This window comes from Patella vulgata, chromosome 6 (assembly GCF_932274485.2).
Source record: "Patella vulgata chromosome 6, xgPatVulg1.2, whole genome shotgun sequence".
Lineage (NCBI taxonomy): Eukaryota > Metazoa > Mollusca > Gastropoda > Patellidae > Patella > Patella vulgata.
In genome coordinates this window covers 64,212,285-64,232,584 of record NC_065884.2, presented here as the reverse complement: position 1 = coordinate 64,232,584, position 20,300 = coordinate 64,212,285, and the positions used below count along the sequence as shown (strand labels likewise).

Below are 20,300 nucleotides of genomic sequence, written 5' to 3'. Positions count from 1 at the left end.
TTTGACCTCAAATGTTATATGAATTATTAATTAGACTTTTATTCACATGAGATATCCATAATCAACTCTCTAGAACATCGGGTGGTCACGATTTTAAATGGTTTGAAACATGATTGCCATTTAATTTAAAATGGATAATCAAAACTTTATTATCGTAATAACGGTACTTGAGAATCAGGACTTTTTTGTGAAAACTTCCAACGCTGACAACTTTGCTTAGAATTAATAATATGACTGAAATTTTCAATATATTTATTTCTTATCTGTTTTTAAACTATTTTAGCAATAACTGCCAACTCTTTATCTAAGCCTTACATAATGCATCTTTAGAAATTATATCCAGTCTGTTTGAATCTAATGGTAATGTGTATAGTGCTGGCACGATATATCATTGAATATTGATGTATTGCGGTTCACGGTCTCACAATTTGCATATTGAATGCGAGACCCTGAATCGATGTATCGTTGTTTTTTTTTTGGAGGGGGGCCTTCAGTAAAGAAACACTCTTAAATTATTTTGTTTGGTCCTTATTTTGATCCACATCTATATTGTGATATAAAACAATTTTATTTCTTCAACATCGACAGCACTGAAAATATTGATTATCCATTCATCCTGTTGTTTTCTTGGTAAATATTGACCGGGTAATGAATTGTCATCGTAGCACCCAAATTGCAATACATATTGTATCGTGATTGAATTGGCAATACCCAGCACTAATTGTGTAATTATATTTTATGAATATTTCAGCCATGGCTACCAATAACAATAAACCTGGTTACAGTATAAAAGGGGGAGGGGCTGCTACAGCCAGTCCATCTACATCCAGAGTACATTCAATCAGCAGTCTGACACCATATCAAAACAGGTACACTACTTTCACTTTTCATATTACATTTTGTAGGCACTTTGATACCTGATCAAAATAGGTACGCTACTTTCATTTTCTTATTATGTTGAATAGGCACTCAGATACCATATATCAAATAGGTACACTACTTTCACATTCATATAGCATTTAGTAGGCCTGATACCTTTATCAAAATAGTTAAACTACTTTCAATTTGATATTATGGTCAATAGGCCATCTGACCCCATATTAAAACTGGTGCAATACTTTTACTTTGATATTACTAGTTAAAGACACCCTTGACACATCAAAAAAGTTATAATATTTTGACGAGTATGCTACTTTCACTTTGGTATTGTGTTTATAGCATTGCGGACGTGATATTTAACAATTATAATCCTAAGAAGACTTGAAAAATATCAAAACTATACCATAGTTCAATAATTTACTGCTTAATAGAGGGCCTTTCGGAATGTTTCAACCCGCTTCCCACTTCATCATTGAAAAAGGACTTTAGTCATGCATGGTAAAAGATTCCTGTGCAGTTGTATTTCGAAGAGTAGGTCGAACATTACACATCAACCATATCAAATATTACAATGTGTTAGTCTCAGAATAACAAATATTGTGTTGTTTTGTAGATGGCGAATCAGAGCACGAATAACCCAGAAATCATCTGTTAAAACCTGGAGTAATTCACGTGGAGAGGGTAAACTCTTCAGTGTTAATTTTCTTGATGAATCTGGAGAAATACGAGCAACGGGATTTAATGATGCTGTTGACAAATTTTACGATATGTTAGAAGTCAATAAGGTTTGTTAAATTTATTATTTTAGTCAGTTTTGGATGGAAATTAGATCTCTTGTAGAACAGCAGATTCTGTATGATTTGTATCTTAGTGATACGGGTGGGTGGGGGGGGGAATGGTTACTGTGTGCACGTTGCATGATAAGATTTGTCATTGTGTCGAGTCGCGTTGTTTCAATCCCCTGCTTGAACGGGAATGTGTCAAGACGCGTTGTTTCAATCCCCCGCTTGAACGGGAATGTGTCAAGTCGCGTGGTTTCATTCCCCCGCTTGAACGGCATAAGGAGTAGGATTGCCTGTCCAACTCGTGGGTTTTCTCCAGGTCCTCTGATTTCCTCCTACTGCTAAAGACCTATTTACAAGCAAAAAATTGAAATTAAATTGAACTTTGTGTTAATCCCGAAATGACCTAGTTTGTGGAAAGTGGACATTAAACTCTCTCTCTCTCTCTCTCTCTCTCTCTCTTCTCTCTCTCTCTCTCTCTCTCTTAGTGATTTAATTGACTATTTTTAATTGATAAACACTGTAAATATCTGATGTTAACTCAAATAAATGTTACCGGCCGTAAACATCCACTTCACTGCACAATCCTGGGCCTTTAAATGATGCAGGCTTAACTCAAAATATAATCAACCTCACAACAATGGAGATAATCCACAAAAATTGTATCTTAAGTCACTAATCTATTATTTAATTTGCAGGTATATTATGTTAGTCGAGCCACTCTGAAGACAGCCAACAAACAATATTCATCAGTGAATAATGATTATGAAATGACCTTTAACCCTGATACTAATATAGAGGTATGTGAGGAGGAAACTGATCTACCGAGCATGACCTTTGATTTTGTCCAAATATCAGATTTAGAAAAACATCAACCAAACAGTATGATAGGTGGGTTACTTTCTGTGATATCGTTGTTTTGTTGTTTCTTGGCGCTGAGAACACTGTACTATCGACTAGACTGTCCTATTTTCCCATGATAGAATGTCGAGATTTTTCAAGTCACTGCAACACCCGCCAACTGTCTCAAACAACACCTGAATCAATCCCGGTCAGTTAGCCAGTGAATTGCCCATTGATACACTTGCTTCTCGAGGATGCGATTAGCAATTGACACGTCTAGTCCTGTTGACATTACGTCAATGATTTTCAACATAAACTGTCATACTATGCAGTTTGTTAAATTTATATACATGTAGGTCATTATTACCCATTGAGAATGTATGTCAAAGGGCCCAGACCATTTGCTAACTAATAACCCAAGACAAACCTTTTGTTTTATATAATTATACGCCCACATTTTCATGTGGACGTATTATGCCGTCGCTCCTGTCCGTCCGTCCACAATTGTTTGTGGACTCTCTACAGGTCACAATTCTTATCTGATTTTGACGAAACTTGAAATGTAGGTTTATCCCCAAAAGATCTCGGCTGCTTTCAATACTGGCATGTATCGGATCAAAACTTATGGATTATGGCCCCTGTTTGTACGAAAAATCACGTTTTTAGCTTGTGGACCCTATAGATGTCACAATTTTATCCGATTTTGTTGAAACTTGAAATCTAAGTTGATAATCCAAAGATCTCGGTTCCTTTCGATATTCGCGCATATCGGACCGTAACTTCCTGAATTATGGCCCCTGATTGTACGAAAAATCACGTTTTTAGCTTGTGGACCATATAGAGGTCATAATTTTTATCCGATTTAAAAAACCGTTCAATTATATCACCGTTACACCCTAAGGATGGCTGAGTTCGAATTTCGTGAAAATCGGCCCAAAATTGACAGACAAAATGGTCGCCGTTCGTTCTCAAATAGCGTAAAAGTATGGAAAATCAAGGTTGTGGACACTATAGAGGTCACAATTTTTATCCGATTTTGTTGAAACTTGAAATGTAAGTTTATAACCCAAAGATCTTGGTTCCTTCCGATATTCGCACATATCGGACCGTAACTTCCTGAATTATGGCCAGTGGGGTACGAAAATCGCGTTTTTTAGCTTGGGGACCCTATAGAGGTCATAATTTTTATCCGATTTAAAAAAAACGTATTATTATATCACCGTTACACCCTGAGGATGGCTGAGTTCGAATTTCCTGAAAATCGGCCCAAAATTGACAGACAAAATGGCCGCCGTTTGTTCTCAAATTGCATAAAAATATAGAGGTCACAATTTTTATCCGATTTTGTTGAAACTTGAAATGTAAGTTTATAACCCAAAGATTTCGGTTCCTTTCGATATTTGCACATACCGGACCGTAACTTCCTGAATTATGGCCCCTTATTGTACGAAAAATCGCATTTTTAGCTTGTGGACCCTATAGAGGTTATAATTTTTATCAGATTTAAAAAAACGTATTATTATATCACCGTTTCACCCTAAGGACGACTGAGTTCGAATTTTGTGACAATCGGCCCAAAATTGACAGACAAAATGGCTGCCGTTCTTTCTCAGATAGCGTAAAAATATGGTATATCAAGGTTGTGGACCCTATAGAGGTCACAATTTTTATCCGATTTTGTTGAAACTAGAAATGTAAGTTTATAACCCAAAGATCTCGGTTCCTTTCGATATTCACGCATATCGGACCGTAACTTCATGAATTATGGCCCCTGATTGTACGAAAAATCGAGTTTTTAGATTGTGGACCCTATAGAGGTCATAATTTTTATCTGATTAAAAAAAACGTATTATTATATCACCGTTAAATCCTAGCGCAACAAATGTTCTTTTATCGTTATTCAAGCACAGCAAGAAGACATGTCTTAACAAACTATTCATTGTAATTCTTTTTGTATTATTTGATGTATTCAGATTATCGTAATTTGTTTTCCAGATATAATTGGAGTTGTGAGTAAATGTGGTGATATTGGTTCCGTTGTTGGTCGTCAGAGTCAGAAAGAAATAACAAAACGTGATATAACTTTAGTTGACCAATCAGGTGTTGGTGTTAATCTCACATTGTGGGGTAACGATGTAAGTTGACTTTATCAATCATATACTTTATCTAGGTTATTCTTTGGATTAAGGCATGCAGGACGGAGGGCCTGACAAGGACAGCTATCTAGTCCTTCGGATGATATGAAAAACCGAGGTCCCGTATATACATTAGAATGCAAGTAAAAGATCCCTTGGCAGTTGGAATTCGATATAAGAGTAGGCGATAGTGTCGCTGCCCGGGAAAAATTTCCCTCATAGCACACTGTATGGCGTATGCCCGTCTTCATTAGCCCAGCATAGGAGCAGAACAGTAGGATGTTAAACCCCATTTCATTTCTTTGGATTAAATTTATTTTCCTGTTCTGTTTGTTCTTAATGGAATGATAGTATGGAAAAATCTTTTACAAACATAGATTTTACTCTATAAAAGAAAGGAATATAAGAATTTCAAGATTTAAAAGAAAACGACATCTGTTTTGTCAAGAGTGGCATAGAAGTTAGATGGAGACGACTGCTGTCATTGTAAAGGACCGACTGAGACAGAGAAGTGATAATACTGGGCAACCAGGCAGCGTGTAGTTGTCATATTCTCATCTTGGTCTGTCATTTAGTCAAGTGGCGTGGTTTCGATTCATAGCTTTATATATACGCGACAAGGAGTATGGTTGCCTGTCCAACCTCCCGCTGCTAAAGACCCCTACGCACAAGCAAATTGTTGAAATAAAATTAAACCATTTGCTAGTCATGAAATGACCTAGTTTGTGTCGAGTGGAAGTTAACCTCTCTTTTTGATCAGAAGAATGACTGAGATGTCACTTCGATGAAAGGCACCATTAAATAAAGCGGTTTCTCATATATTCACCGTAAGATATCTAATGATAGTTTTGTAAAAAATATTAATTTATTATGTTTTATTTCTACAGGCTCAACAGTTTAGTGGAGATGGTAATCCTGTTATAGCTGTAAAAGGTGCCAGATTATCAGATTATGGTGGTAAGTTTAATATACAGAGCCTTTTAATATTACAAAGTTTGGGTGACTTCATGGTCTAACTTGTGTGTTTTAGAAATGAAATGGGGTTTAAAGTCCTACTGTTCTGATCCCCGGTTGTACGTGAGAAGGAATAGGGTCGCCTGTCCAACCTCGTGGGTTTTCTTCGGGCCCTCTGGTTTCCTCCCACTGCTAAAGACCCCTACGCACAAGCGAATTATGGAAATAAAATTGAACCATGTGTTAGTCCCGAAATGACCTAGTTTGTGTCGAGTGGAGGTTAAACCCCATTTCTCTCTCTCCCTCTCTCTCTCTCTCTCTCTCTCTCTCCTACTGTTCTGCTCTGACTTGGCTGATAAAGACAAGTGGTTTTAGATCATAAAGTGACGCTTGCCCAACTTTCTGGGTTTTCTCTGGTTTCTTCCAACTGCTAATGAACCCTATGTGTAGTTGCTTCGTAAAAACACCAAGTTAAAATTTCCAGTATGAAATTTTAAAGCTTGGTAATGAAGTGTCGAGAGAAAACCTGTTGGGCTGCAAGAAATTTGGTTTTCCCAATGTTGCTGAGAGTTTGCTGTATATAGTTTTGCTTTTGGAGTTAGAAAATAAAGTTTTCCTGAAGGTAATAAACTATAGAGTTTATATATACAAAATTCTTTGATACTGAGAATAATAGATGCTGCCTGCTCAAAATTCTATTCACGATTGTGTTCACCATATTATTTTTTTCACAGGTCGATCGTTGTCAGTGTTAGCCAGTAGTCAGATGATAATGAATCCAGATATAAGAGAAAGTCATTTCTTGCGTGGTTGGTACGATCGAGAAGGACAGAGTATGAACTTTGATAAATTTGCCAGTGATGGGCCGGGATCGAGTGGAGCAGGTAATGAAACCTTTTTTATTTGCCGGGTGGCAATAGTGAAAAGACTGGGATACTTGTGGCTAATTGACCAAGGATATATAGAATTATTGATCTCTATAGAGTGAGACTGTGTTGCAAAATCACATTTTCAGAGGAAAATAAAACATGTTTTATAGATCAAACTTCCACAGAAACAGTTTTGCATTTTTTTATGGAATTTTTATCATGATTTATTAATTTTTTTTCCTTTTTAGCGTTTTGTCTCTTCATAACTATGCCTTCATTATTCCCAGAATGGCCTAATTTTTTTTTTGAATGATCTGAAGCCCTATCTTTCGGTCCAAGAATCTAAAAGATATTTTATTTATTTCAGGTGGCGCTACAAATTGGAAGACGTTTAGCCAAGTGAAGAGTGAAAATTTGGGACAATCGGGTAAAGCTGATTTCTTTACATCTAAAGCCACCATTGTTTACCTAAAGAAAGAAAACTGTATGTACCAGGTGAGTTTGTTGTCGTGGAAACATTATGTTCTATGTGATTTGGTTGTCATGGAAACTATGTACTGGGTTGGTCAGTCGTCATGGAAATTGTATGTACTGGGTGAGTTAGTTGTCACAGAAACTGTATGTTCTTGGTGAGTAGGTTGTCATAGAAACAGCATATACAAAGTGAGTTAGCTTGTTGTCATGGAAACTGTCAGAAGATAAACCAAGTTATAAATTTATAAATGGGGGATATTCAAACACATCATGATGGGATCTTGGGTTACTACACATGCAACGACCCTCTGATGCCGTGTGTATAGTTGACATGCATGTGAAAGAACCCTTGATGGTTGAAATCAAATGGTGGATGTTTTTATGTTATGTTATATTGTAGGCATGTCCAACAGACCATTGTTATAATAATGGGTTTGTGTTATCTGTGTATTTGAGACATGTTATCTATATTATAGGCATGTCCAACAGACCAGTGTAATAAGAAAGTAGTAGATCAAGGAAATGGTTTATATCGATGTGAAAAATGTAACAAAGAATTCCCCAACTTTAAATGGAGAATGATACTGAGTGTAAGTTATTATAGATCTTTATAACTGTTAATATGCATCATGTTTTCAATATAATAATACTAGCGAATGACCGGTGTTGCACGGATTGAAAGTAGTATAACTGGAAATGGTAGGTCAATGCCACCTAGCCGATGTTACTCCCTGGTCCGAGATACCTATACATCAAATTTCAGCCTTGGGACAGCTCTAGTGTAGCCGCTTACCCTGAACAGACAAACAGAAGAAAAAAAAAACAACAGTCACAAATATTAGTATAGATTGTGGATGTGTTTCCGATATAATCCTATTTATCTTGTTTTATAGACAAATTTAGCTGATTTCTCGGACAACCAATGGGCGACATGTTTCCAGGAATCAGCGGAGATGTTGCTAGGAGAGAAAGCAGATGTTATTGGTAACTTGAGAGAGCAGGTTGGTACATAATAAAACAGGTCTAGAAATAATGCTCTATTATATTTGATATAATGGTGTAGATTGCCTTTTAGTCTAAAATACACACAATCTGATTAAAATACAGATCTATATTTCGTTTGTTTTTTTATAGTTTTGATGGCCTGCACTACATGAAGATCTGACCAGTTGTTTTGGGGGATCGCGTCAGAGGTCATACGAACAGCATTTGACCATATGACGTCAGACATTGATTAATCAATCAGCGTTGATGTTTCTAGTGGTTCAACCACAGTACCTTGCATCGCACGCCAAGAAGCCGCCGTAACAGATGGTTTCATTGGCTAATCCCTCACGCCATCCAGAACGCAGGTTATATAACAACTCTTCCAGATCCTAGTGTAGTGCAAATAAAACAAAATTTTGAACTATAAAAAACAAAACAAAATAGGATCTATGTTCTAATCAGACTGCCTTTATCCCAAAGGATGTTTTCATATGGCTAACAGATTAGGATAATCCATACTCAATCTTGTATGTATATATTTATGTTATGATATATTTCAGGATGAAGCAAAGTTCGACAGTTTATTCCAGAATGCGTTATTCAAATCATTTATCTTCAAATTACGAGCTAAAGTCGAGACATATAACGTAAGTCTTGTTTAATAGTAAGTGCAGGGGGACTGCACCACACATAATTACACAAAACAAATCTACGGACAAGACACAATATGCAGAAATCACAAACAGATGTACATATCAAATTAAGTGAATGGATCCGGGGGTAAGCTAAGGGAGGAAGGAGGGATATTGATATGACATCTTTATGAAGCTTTGTACAAACGTCGACCTATTATGGTAGTTGTACCTTTTGCTCGTTAGAAATTTGTTGAGGACAAATCTTTTTACTTGATTGATTTGAATACTCTCAAACTTCCAAAAATATATGAATCGAGTAAAGCCTGCATCAACTGACTATGATACTGTCGCAACCAATCACCGTAGCCGAAACATTTGATGATGTCATGATTCCGCTCTCAATTCTTCTGTTATTGGGACCGACAGAATTTGTGACAGAAATCAATTATGTATGACTTATTTGTAATCTCATCAAATCAGAACATTCTAGACTAAAAATAGAGCAATAATCTGCTATTTACTCTTGGTTTTGTTTCCCCGGTTGTATCCGACAAGGAGTAGGGTTGCCTGTCCAACCTCGTGGGTTTTCTCGGGTCATCCGGTTTCCTCCCTCTGCTAAAGACCCCTACGCGCAAGCGAATTATTGAAATAAAATAGAACAAGGTGTTGGTCCCGAAATGAAATAGTTTGTGTGTCGAGTGGACGTTCTACTCTCTCTCTCTCTGTTGTTTATTTGAATTTTGTTATTTGTTGACAGGAGGAGAGTAGATTAAAGACAGTTTGTTTATCAGCGACTCCGGTGGACTGGGTTCAATATGGTGAACATCTGGTGAAAGAAATAAATCAGTTGGTGGGATAGACAGGATCATCACAGAAAAATCATTTGTAAAAACAAAAATTATTATCTATAAATTACTGTTTGATCTGAGGGAAGATGACTATGCAGATTTTAAAAAGACTTTGTTTATGTAATGTCATTAACTAGCATGTAAATAAACACAAGGTACAATTACAGTACTGTTTTTATAAGTTCCATTACAAAATGCTTATTAACAAGGTACAAGTACAGTATTGTTTTTATAAGGTCCATTATAAAATGCTTATTAACAAGGTACAAGTACAGTATTGTGTAAGTTCCATTACAAAATCCTTATTAATGCAAGGTACAATCACAATATTGTGTTAAGAAGTTCCATTACAAAAGGACTATTAAAAAAGTTATGGTTATGCTTCCTCAGTTTACCAGGCCAAAGCAGATACTACTAATATACTTAAAGAAATTTGAAAATTATTAGCAATTAACCAAATTATTTTTAGGGATGTGCCTTGTGTTAATATGATAAACTACTAAATGCCCATCGAAGAAGTCCGTAAATTATTTTGTAAATTTTCATAACATTTGAAGACTCGAACCAAAACAGAACAGAAAATACCGACTTCTATAGCCCGGTTCGTGTAGAAAAGTAGGATGTTAAATCTAATTTTAAGGCCAAAATTAATGATATTGGCAGGTGCCAAAGGGTTAAGTTCTTGTAAAATCTTCATGTTGTGATTATGATTATAAATGCATGAACAAGAATTTGTGAAATACAAATGCAGTAAAAATTTATTTTGTTAAAAGTCTGAATATTTTATTTTATCAAAATTTTGTGTCATTTTGTATTATGTCAAATTTGATAGAACTCAATGTGGAGTACTAGATTAAGACAATGTCTTAGAGAAATTACTGACTTATACCCCCAAAAATATGTTAGTAATTGTTCTTGGACAGTTCACTTAAAAAAAGTATTTCTTGTCCTCTAACTTAAGAATAGTTTCAAAACCAAAAACAATACTTGGTTGTTCAAAAACTTTTGGTTCCAAATTTTAAAGTTTTGACATTTTCAACAAAATGTCATTCATGAGATTCAAGTGTAAATTTATTGTCCCCCGCCTTTCGAAGAAAGCAGGGGACTATTAAAATGGGTTCGTCCGTCTGTCTGTCTGTCTGTCTGTCTGTCTGTCTGTTCGTCTGTCTGTCCGTCTGTCTGTCCGTCACACTTTTTGGGACACAATAACTCTCTTCCTAATTGAGCTAGAATGTTCAAACTTGGTGTATGTGTTTATTAGGTCAATGCCTTGATGGAGTTCGAAGATGAGCATTTTCCGCTTAGGGTAAGCAGAGATAAGCAATTTGATTGGTTGATGCTTTGGGACACGATAACTCTCTTCCTAATTGGGCTAGAATGTTCAAACTTGGTGTATGTGTTGATTAGGTCAATGCCTTGATGGAGTTCGAAGATGAGCATTTTCCACTTAGGGTAAGCAGAGATAAGCAATTTGATTGGTTGATGCTTTGGGACACGATAACTTTTAATTGAGCTAGAATGTTCAAACTTGGTGTATGTGTTTATTAGGTCAATGCCTTGATGGAGTTCGAAGATGAGCATTTTCCGCTTAGGGTAAGCAGAGATAAGCAATTTGATTGGTTGATACTTTGGGGCACGATAACTCTCTTCCTAATTGAGCTAGAATGTTCAAACTTGGTGTATGTGTTGATTAGGTCAATGCCTTGATGGAGTTCGAAGATGAGCATTTTCCGCTTAGGGTAAGCAGAGATAAGCAATTTGATTGGTTGATGCTTTGGGACACGATAACTTTAGTTCTAATTAAGTGAGATTGATGAAACTTGGTGTATAGATTTATTATATGAATACCTTAACTAAGTTCGATAATGAACATTTTTTGCTGAGGGTAAGCAGAGTGATAAGCAATTTGATTGGTAGAAACTTTGGAACACAATAACTCTCCTTCTAATTGAGGTAGAATGTTCAAACTTGGCATAGGTGTCTATTAGGTGAATGTTTAAACTTGATGTATATGTAGATGTTCATTAGGTGAATGTCTTGACTGAGTTCAATAATTAACATTTCGAGCTGAAGCTAAGCAGAGCTAATCGATTTCATTTGTCGATGGTTTGGGACAAGATAATCTTGATTCTATCTGATAGAGAGTGATGAAACTTAGTGAAAAAAATAAATGTGCGATTAATTAATATGTGTCATCTATTTATTTTGCAATTTCAGCGGGGGGACATCAGCCTCACTGTTGGCTTGTTTCTTAAGGCCTTGAATGATTAAAAATTAAATTGGTTTGCCCTTGTTATATACATTTATTACCATGTAGGAATATGGTTGATGCTGATAGATGTTACAGTGTCATTTGACTAGATTAACAAAAGATATTTTTTGTTTGTTAAAAGTGCTGATAATAATCTGAAAGTACTATTGTAAATAAAATTTATTATTATACAAATTACATTTGTTATATATTCATTTAAAGATGTGTTTATTTAAGGGGCATTTTGCCTATTCTGTTTCAATTTCCAACTGCCAAGAGTTCTTTCTCCTACAAGCCAATCAGGACCTCATGAGCTTTTGTGATCGTGTTCGAAAGACTGGACATACTTTCCTTTGAGATGTCCTGCAAGTTATTCTCTGCCCACTTTCAATCTTGTAGTTGAGACGCTAGTGCTTGACTCCCCTAATGATTTGATAAGTATTTCTCCAATATGATTTTGTAGTTATTTGTGAACTATAAGCCGCTTAAAGAGGTTTGGTGATACCCAGGATCAACTTCTTGACTATATGTCCCTTAGACTTAAGTATATGACCCAGTACTCAGATCTGGAAGAGTTATTATATTACCGGCGTTTTGGTTGAAGTAAGGGATAAGCCAAAGAAACAGTCTGTTACGGCGAGCATGCCATGCACGTAACTTTAGGTAAACCACTAGAAACGTCAACGCCGACTGATTAATCAATGTCTGACGTCATAGGGTCAAAAGCCGCTTGTATGACCCCCAACTACAAATGGCCAGATCTTCATGTAGTGTAGGCCATTGAAAGTATAAAAAAAAAACCGAAATATAGATCTGTATTTTAATCAGATTGATCAATTGGTTATATTCTGGATTTGCAATGTACATATTTTGGAGAGAAATGGGGTTTAACGTCCACTCGACACAAACTAATTCATTTCGGGACTAACATATGGTTTTAATTTTATTTCAATAATTCGCTTGCGCGTAGGGGTCTTTAGCAGTGGGAGGACCCGTAGAAAACCCACGAGGTTGAACAGGCGACCCTACTTCTTGTCACGTACAACCGGGGATTCGAAACCATGCCAGTTGACTCAATGACAGGCTTTATGATACAGCACGCACACGCTAACCATTCAGCCATCCAACCCCCCACATATTTTGGATGTGAGAACAAAGTTTAAACATAAAATAATTATTCACTATCAATTTACATAATAAATAAAAATTTATTTATGACATTTCAAAAACAACTCGTCTCGAACATAACTATCTTATCACTATCAATTTACATAATAAATAAAGATAAATATATTTATGACATTTCAAAAACAACTTGTCTAGAAAGCCATAGAACATATAACGCTAACTCAAAAACGACAAGGACTGACAGCTCCATCGATGCAAGATAAATTAATGAATGTTTACACAAATCATTTGATTCAACTGATAAAACTGCTTTTCAAGGCCTGTCAACTAGAAATGAAATGAAATGTGGTTTTATGGCACGTCAGCTCCAACCGGACTATATTGCGCCAAATATATGGTGAATATTACAAGCATATCACAGAAAAACATTATATGCATAAATAAAAACAATATCACAGTAAAATTAAACATAAAATACAACTTTTATGCATATAAATATTAAATACAAAAATGAAATAATATACTGTCAACTAGAACAAAATATGTTCCATCTTTATCTCAATTTGTATTAATTCACATTTTTTGTAAAAAGTATAATAAAATAAATTTGGTCAATTTCATAGTCTTATTGAAACACAATGATGAAATGGTCAATAACTTTTGATAACCTGTTTTTTTAAAAAGACAAACTGCTACACATTGAATTTGAAAAAAAAAGAAGTTTTAGTCCAAAGACATTCATAACTGTCGAACACTTTTTCTATTGTCCAATTTTCTAAAGGAAACAAGCTATTAACTAAATTGAAATTTTCGTGTCGTTTTTTTTTTTCAAAAGAATTAACTTCCATGGAAATGAAATGAAATGAAATGAGGTTTAACGTCCTACTGTTCTGCTCCTAACCTGGGCTAATGAAGACGGGCATACGCCATACAGTGTGCTATGAGGGAAATTTTGCCCGGGCAGCGGCACTATCGCCTACTCTTATATCGAATTCCAACTGCCAAGGGATCTTTTACGTGCATTCCAATGTATACACGGGACCTTGGTGTTTCGTGTCATCCGAAGGACTAGACAGCTGTCCTTGTCAGGCCCTCCGTCCTGCATCACTGACAAGGGGGAACCACGCCGGAAAATCTGGATGAACTTTCTCGGCCAATGCAGGCTAGCGAGCCAGCGTCTTACCCACTTAGCCACGTGGTCCCCTAACTTCCATGGGGTTAAACATCTTTACTTTCTGCACCAACATGGCTAATGAAAGCTATTTTGTATTTGCCAAGGGATCTGGGAACTATAGGCTCGAAAATCTCGGAAGAACTTTCTCCAACCCCGTACCTCCTTCTTAGTAAACAGGTGCCCAAGCCCCCGTGGCTCCAATATATGGAGTCCCCGTGGCTCCAATATATGGACTCCATAAACCAATAGAAAAATGGGATTACTTTATGGTAATAAATTTAACTAAAATCAGTTAGAAGAGAAAGGAGAATGGACATTCGTTTGGTACTTGATTTCATAAACAGTATTCTAAAATCTCCCTTTTGTCAGGGAGTCACAGTGAGTAGGATGTTGGCTCACTAACCTGGCAGTCCTACATGTATGGTTGATCCTTGTGTTGGCCAAGAAAGAACATTGGGATTTTCCAGCGTGGTTCCCCCTTTTCAGTGGTGTACGATGGAGGGCCTATCAAGGGACAATATATAGTTGTTCGGTTAAGACGAAAAACCAAGGTATCATTTACACATTGGTGTGCACGTAAAAAAAAAAAACCTTGACATTTGAAATAAGAGTAGACCATAGTGTCACTGTCTGGGCAAAATTTCACTCATGGCGTATGCCTGTCTTCGTTAGCCCAGTCGGAGCAGAACAGTAGGGTGTTAAACCCCATTTCATTTTATTCCCCTTTGTCAGTAGCTTTAATTTATTATTGTAGAAATGAAAACTGAAATGACTAAACTTGTGACAAGTTGTTGGTGGAAAATGAGAACCCAAGGCTTAGATTGAAATACTACACAAAAAAAACATAATATATCTTAGTACTGATATTACAGCTCGAAGTCAATGGCAGTTGTCCTCGGTTCAAAATTCCAACAGGGTGCAATATTTCAAAAGAAAAAAAAAATTGCGTAGTAACAATAAATAAAAAAATAGCAATGAAAGAAATCGCTTTTCTTGGCATGTAGGCACCAACTAGGATATATTCTTCCAAACATATAATCTTCGAGACAAAATTATCACAAAATATACATAAAATAGAAGCAAATATCACAGATTAGTTAATAATAAAAATAAATATCACAATTATTTTTTTTTTTTTTAAATTTAAATACCAAGATATAGTAATATTAGTAAGAAAGAACAAATTTGACAACGTTTAAAAGAGAAGGCGAGTGATGAGAAGACTATATGGTGGTTGCAGCAGAGATAAATGGGGATTAACATCCATGCAACACAAACTAGGTTATTTTAGGACTAGCATACAAGTACAATTTCTATTTCAATAATTTGCTTGCACACAGGCGTCTTTAACAGTGGGCGGACCCAGAATAAACTCACAAGGTTACGTTGGACAGTCAAATTGGTTTGGCCTAAAAAAAGCATAATATTCAAAATCCTCATTCATAAGTGCTGATTACGATATATCAGTACTTTTGTTAATATTTACTGATATATTTTGAAAGTCCTTCGCAACACTTTTTATTGTTTTAGACACCTCAGATCTAGATAATGGTTTGATGTTTTCGCAGCCTGGTAATTGTCTCCGGAGTGCATCTTGTTCCATCAACACCTGAACCTTTTCATCTATCTTACGACATTCTTCACTTCTTTCTTGTATTCTAGCTATCATGGCCTCTTCATAATCCTAAAAACAAAAGGAACGGTATTTTAAATCTTGTCAACAAAATACATCCCTAGGCCTAGTATAGTAAAAATGTCTAGTTCTTCGGATGATACAAAAAAAATGAATGTACATACATCCCAGTTTCAATAAGAACAGGGATTTAGAAATTAAGGAGAGTGATCTGATATTAAAGGACAATATTGGTGCCAGTCATTATCCTCTCACGGTCTCACACAACAACTTTTGGTCTTCGAGGCAATTATTAGTGAGCAGAAATTCGCCCGTATATCCGTTATCACTCGTCACATCAGTCAGTTATATAGAGAGATGGCTCGTGTTTTCCTTTGGCGTTCGTCACTTCCGATTCAGGAAACCTGTATTACTCAGCTATCGTAGCAATGATCTCTGTGTTAAAATTATATTTGGAATGTGTTTAACCAGCTCTGTCACATATGTGATAATGACTGGCACCAATATTGTCCTTTAAGAAGAGTGATTAGTTGTGTCACACAATCCCTGTTCTTATCGAAACTGGGAGAGCTTTTTTAGGGGAGTGATTTTTTTCAATTTGTTGATTAAGGAGAGCTTTTTTCGGCTCTCCTCTAAAACATAAACAACAATGACTGATTATGATTGACTTTTTGCTACTCTTCATCAACTTCCGACTGTCACAGATTATTTTACTTTTCCGGGCCTACTCCAGGGATGAACCTTCGGTTTTTTTGTATCATCCAAAGAACTAGACATTTTTACTATACTAGGCCTAGGGAAGTATTTGTTGTGTGTATGGAAAATGGTTCTGAAGATCAATAACTGCAGGTTTGGGGGTCATTCCTGGATTCATAAATGATAATAAACCCTCCATGACTTTGTCAAGGAGAGCGATTTTCAATTTTAAGGAGAGGGAGAAATTTATTATTAGGGGGGATTTAGCCAGGATGGTGGTGTTTCAAAATTGCAGTTAATTGGCAAGGAATCCATTACGTGCATAAACTAGCCTGTTTATTATTGTGTCATCAGAATTAGGCCTACTGTACCGGTACTAGATATTTTTCATTGTCATCTGATGCGGCACCATTATCTGCAAAAAACTTAAATGGGAAATTGTCCCTTACAGAGAGAGTGAGAGAAATAGGATTTAACGTCCGCTCAACACAAACTAGGTCATTTCGTGACTAAAATATGGTTTAATTTTAATTCAATAATTCACTTGCGCGTAGGGGTCTTAATCCACGTGGGAGGAAACCGAAAAGGTTAGACAGGTACATGGCCCTACTCCTTGTCACGTACAACCGGGGAATCAAAACCACGCAGTTGACTCAATGACAGACCCTTTGATGATGTAACGCGCACACCATTCGGGCATCCAACCCCCATTTAAGGTACAAATTGTAATCCAATTAACTTTCATTCATTGTAAACAAAAAACAAAAAACCAATAAAGAGAGACGTGTACAGACTATATATTGTCTTGCATCTAGGGATGTTTAACAGTAGGAGAAGAAACACATGGTTGGGTTATTTATTTTGTACCTGTCTACGTTTGGTCGCTTCTTCTTGTTTTCTATCCAAATATTCCTTTGAATATTTTTCCTTTTTTTGAACGTGACGTTCTTGACGTTTCAAAAATTGACTTGGTGGTTGTTGCAGTTTTCTGTCGTTGTCGCAAATCTCAAAAGCAAATGCCACAGTTTTATTGCCATTCTTCACCGTCGCTTTATCCATTATTAACTTATAAATAAGAATATTATTCAGATAGTCTGCATATTTAATCAAATGAATGCGATTTGAAGTTCTGTTAGGGGTTTCATTTAATTTAGAATTACCTCCCTTTGGTTGTTTATTTATAGAGGGCGCTAAATAACCTTCCCAACACGTGGTTAACCGTTAAGTTAACGGAACACTTAAAACGGAATCTTTTACCTTTACTCGCCTCAATATAGATTTTATAAACCTAATTTATCAAGTTCACAGTGAACTGCCACCATACCTTCCAAAGAGAATGGCGACACCGACATATTTAGAGATTCCCTGGTCAGATATCTGGGTATGATTGCAGTGTTTGTTTTTATGTTGTTACATAATATTTACAGCTCTAAGTTGTGTCTGAAAGGAGAGCTGGAGGGAAGGGTGGTGGTGGGAGTAGGTAGGCCTACCCCAGAAAATTTTAGAAATATATTTGGTAGTATTTGTTTCTATGGATGTCATGGATATTAGGAGCACACTCAACGGTATAATAATTGCATCAGCTGCTAAAAAACCCAGCATGTATCTATCTAGAGCAAGTAAACCTTATTAATTGGATCCACCCAATATTTGTTCATTCTTAATATATAGGCTAATGTTTTTTATTTTACAAAGTGATCTAAAATCAAGCCGGGAGATAAAACATGTGTGTCACAGCAGACATCGCCAGTCAAAAATTCAGGCTTGCATTATGAGGCACAATCCCTTTGGTGCCTGTCATTTATCCAGCACTTTTTTCTATGGTTTTATAGTACGTACATGTCCAACAAAATGTTCAAAATATCAGGTACAAGTTCTGTGATGCCTGTCAATTTGTAAGGTACAACTAAAACTGTTTTTCCTGTCCTGGGTAACATGAATAAATAAATAATTCTCGTCGGTATTTGGAAACATTTTCTGTAAAGATAATTGATATATTTCAGGTTATACTAATGAAGTAGGTGAAGCGTTTAGATCTCAGGTTCCAGTTCGATTGGTGTATTTAAGTTATGGTGTAGCCAGCTGTTATGTTGTAGCAGATGCTATTCATAAAGGATATGCTCAGTACAAGGTAATAATATCTGTATACCTTCCTAGCATTCATAAAGGACATGATCATTACAGGTAATAATATTGATCTATATAGCATTCATAAAGTACACACTCAGGACAAGGTAATAATATCTAATCATTCATAAAGAACATTCTCAGTACGAAGCACAAGGTAATGATAACATATAGCAGTAATACCTACCTAGCACCACTACTACAAAGAACATGCTTAGTAGTACAAGATAATACTATCTATGATACCTAAATATAATGTGCACATTAGGCTATATTTGGGAATTCTCTGAAGCACATCAGACTATATTTGAAAATTCTCTGAAGTACATCAGGCAATATTTGAGAATTCTCTGAAGTACATCAGACTATATTTGGAAATTCTCTGAAGTACATTGACGGCTATATTTGGAAATTCTCTAAAGTAAGCCTACATTGGGCTTTTATTTGGAAATTATTAGGTTGAAGTTTCCTATACTTGACCTTGCTAAATAGTCTGAAACCAACCCTGATATTAAATGTTTTTATGGTTCCCATTATCTATTTTGAGAATCTCAAAGTCAATGGAAATCAATTTTTTATTTCAGAAAAAACACAAAACCAAAAAAGAAAAGTTTGAAAGAGTTTCCATAGCAACCGGTGATTGCTTGATATGGCAGGGGTTTGCGTCTGTTGCTATCCCAGGATTCACCATAAACAGACTCTGTACATATTTGGGAGTTGCATTGAAGCGGGGTACAAGATTTTCACCACCAGTACGCCACTGGACCACAACAATAATTGGCTTAATCTGCATTCCATTTATTGTGAAGCCTATCGATAATGCAGTGGAATACTCCATGAATAAAACTCTTAGAAAATTCTACTCAACTGACGAACAATCATCAGCTTCTAACCTTGATTCTTGATACTTGGCATTTCTAGTTTGTCTTCATTTAAACCGCTAATTGTCTTTTGCACCAGGACCATTTATAATTTTTTACAGTTTAAAGATGCATTATGTAAGATCTAAATCTTTCTATTGCTGGTCTTTATTTTGGCTTCAAATGTTATATAAAATATTATTTAGACATCTGCAGGACGGAGGGCCTGACAAGGACTGCTGTCTAGTCATTTGGATAAGATGGAAAACCGAGGTCCTGTGTAAACATTGGCGTGCACGTAAAAGATCTCTTGGCAGTTGGAATTCGATAAAAGAGTAGGCCGTACTGCTGTTGCGGGTCTTCATTAGCCCAGTTCGGAGCAAAAATGTTAAACCTTATTTCATTTCATTTCAATTAGACATTTATTAATATGACAAGCCCATGATCAAGTCTCTAGTCAATCGGATTGCAGAGATTTAAATTACTACATTACTACAACAGTAAACAATGTACTCTACATCTTTCAACATTCAAAACTTCACTCAGAGTAATTTGAATGGAATTTTCAATATATTCATTTTTCACTTTCAATTTTTGAACTAGTATATCAAGAAAGACCAGAGGGGTTTAATATAGGCTATGCCTGTTCCCCAATCCCTATTCAGATACAAATCTGAATAAAAAATATTGCTTAAAAAAAAGACCAGCTCTTTATCTAAATCTTACGTAATGCATCTTTAAACCACACATTTTTCAGATAATATACACATTCGGTAATAATTCTTTAAATCATTGTTTCCTAGTCAAAAACTAAAGAATTCTGAAATCCAAAGTATGATATCATTTGACAATAAATAGTGACGAGTGTATGGAGCAGGATATGATTACTCTTTATAAAACACCTGATACCACATCTCATTTACAATACAACGAACAATTTTTGTAGATTGTTGATGTTTGTATCAAACTATAGTTGTTGATGTTTGTATCAAGCTATGGTTATCTATAATCTTCAAATCTAGGTT

General features: G+C 35.9%; 1 protein-coding gene across 1 annotated transcript in view; it reads left to right on the top strand.

The window, feature by feature from the left end:
* LOC126824471 (replication protein A 70 kDa DNA-binding subunit) overlaps window positions 1–19,976 on the top strand; it is a 28,013-nt gene extending 8,037 nt beyond the window's left edge. The window contains exons 8-18 of the mRNA XM_056101794.1: window positions 752–869; window positions 1,493–1,664; window positions 2,360–2,552; window positions 4,500–4,639; window positions 5,527–5,596; window positions 6,328–6,477; window positions 6,830–6,957; window positions 7,337–7,368; window positions 17,632–17,669; window positions 18,292–18,419; window positions 19,000–19,976. Of these exons, the coding sequence (XP_055957769.1) occupies window positions 752–869; window positions 1,493–1,664; window positions 2,360–2,552; window positions 4,500–4,639; window positions 5,527–5,596; window positions 6,328–6,477; window positions 6,830–6,957; window positions 7,337–7,368; window positions 17,632–17,669; window positions 18,292–18,419; window positions 19,000–19,320 (1,490 nt within the window). The 3' untranslated portion in view covers window positions 19,321–19,976. The remainder of the gene's footprint in view (window positions 1–751; window positions 870–1,492; window positions 1,665–2,359; window positions 2,553–4,499; window positions 4,640–5,526; window positions 5,597–6,327; window positions 6,478–6,829; window positions 6,958–7,336; window positions 7,369–17,631; window positions 17,670–18,291; window positions 18,420–18,999) is intronic.
* The last annotated feature ends 324 nt before the right edge of the window (window positions 19,977–20,300 follow it).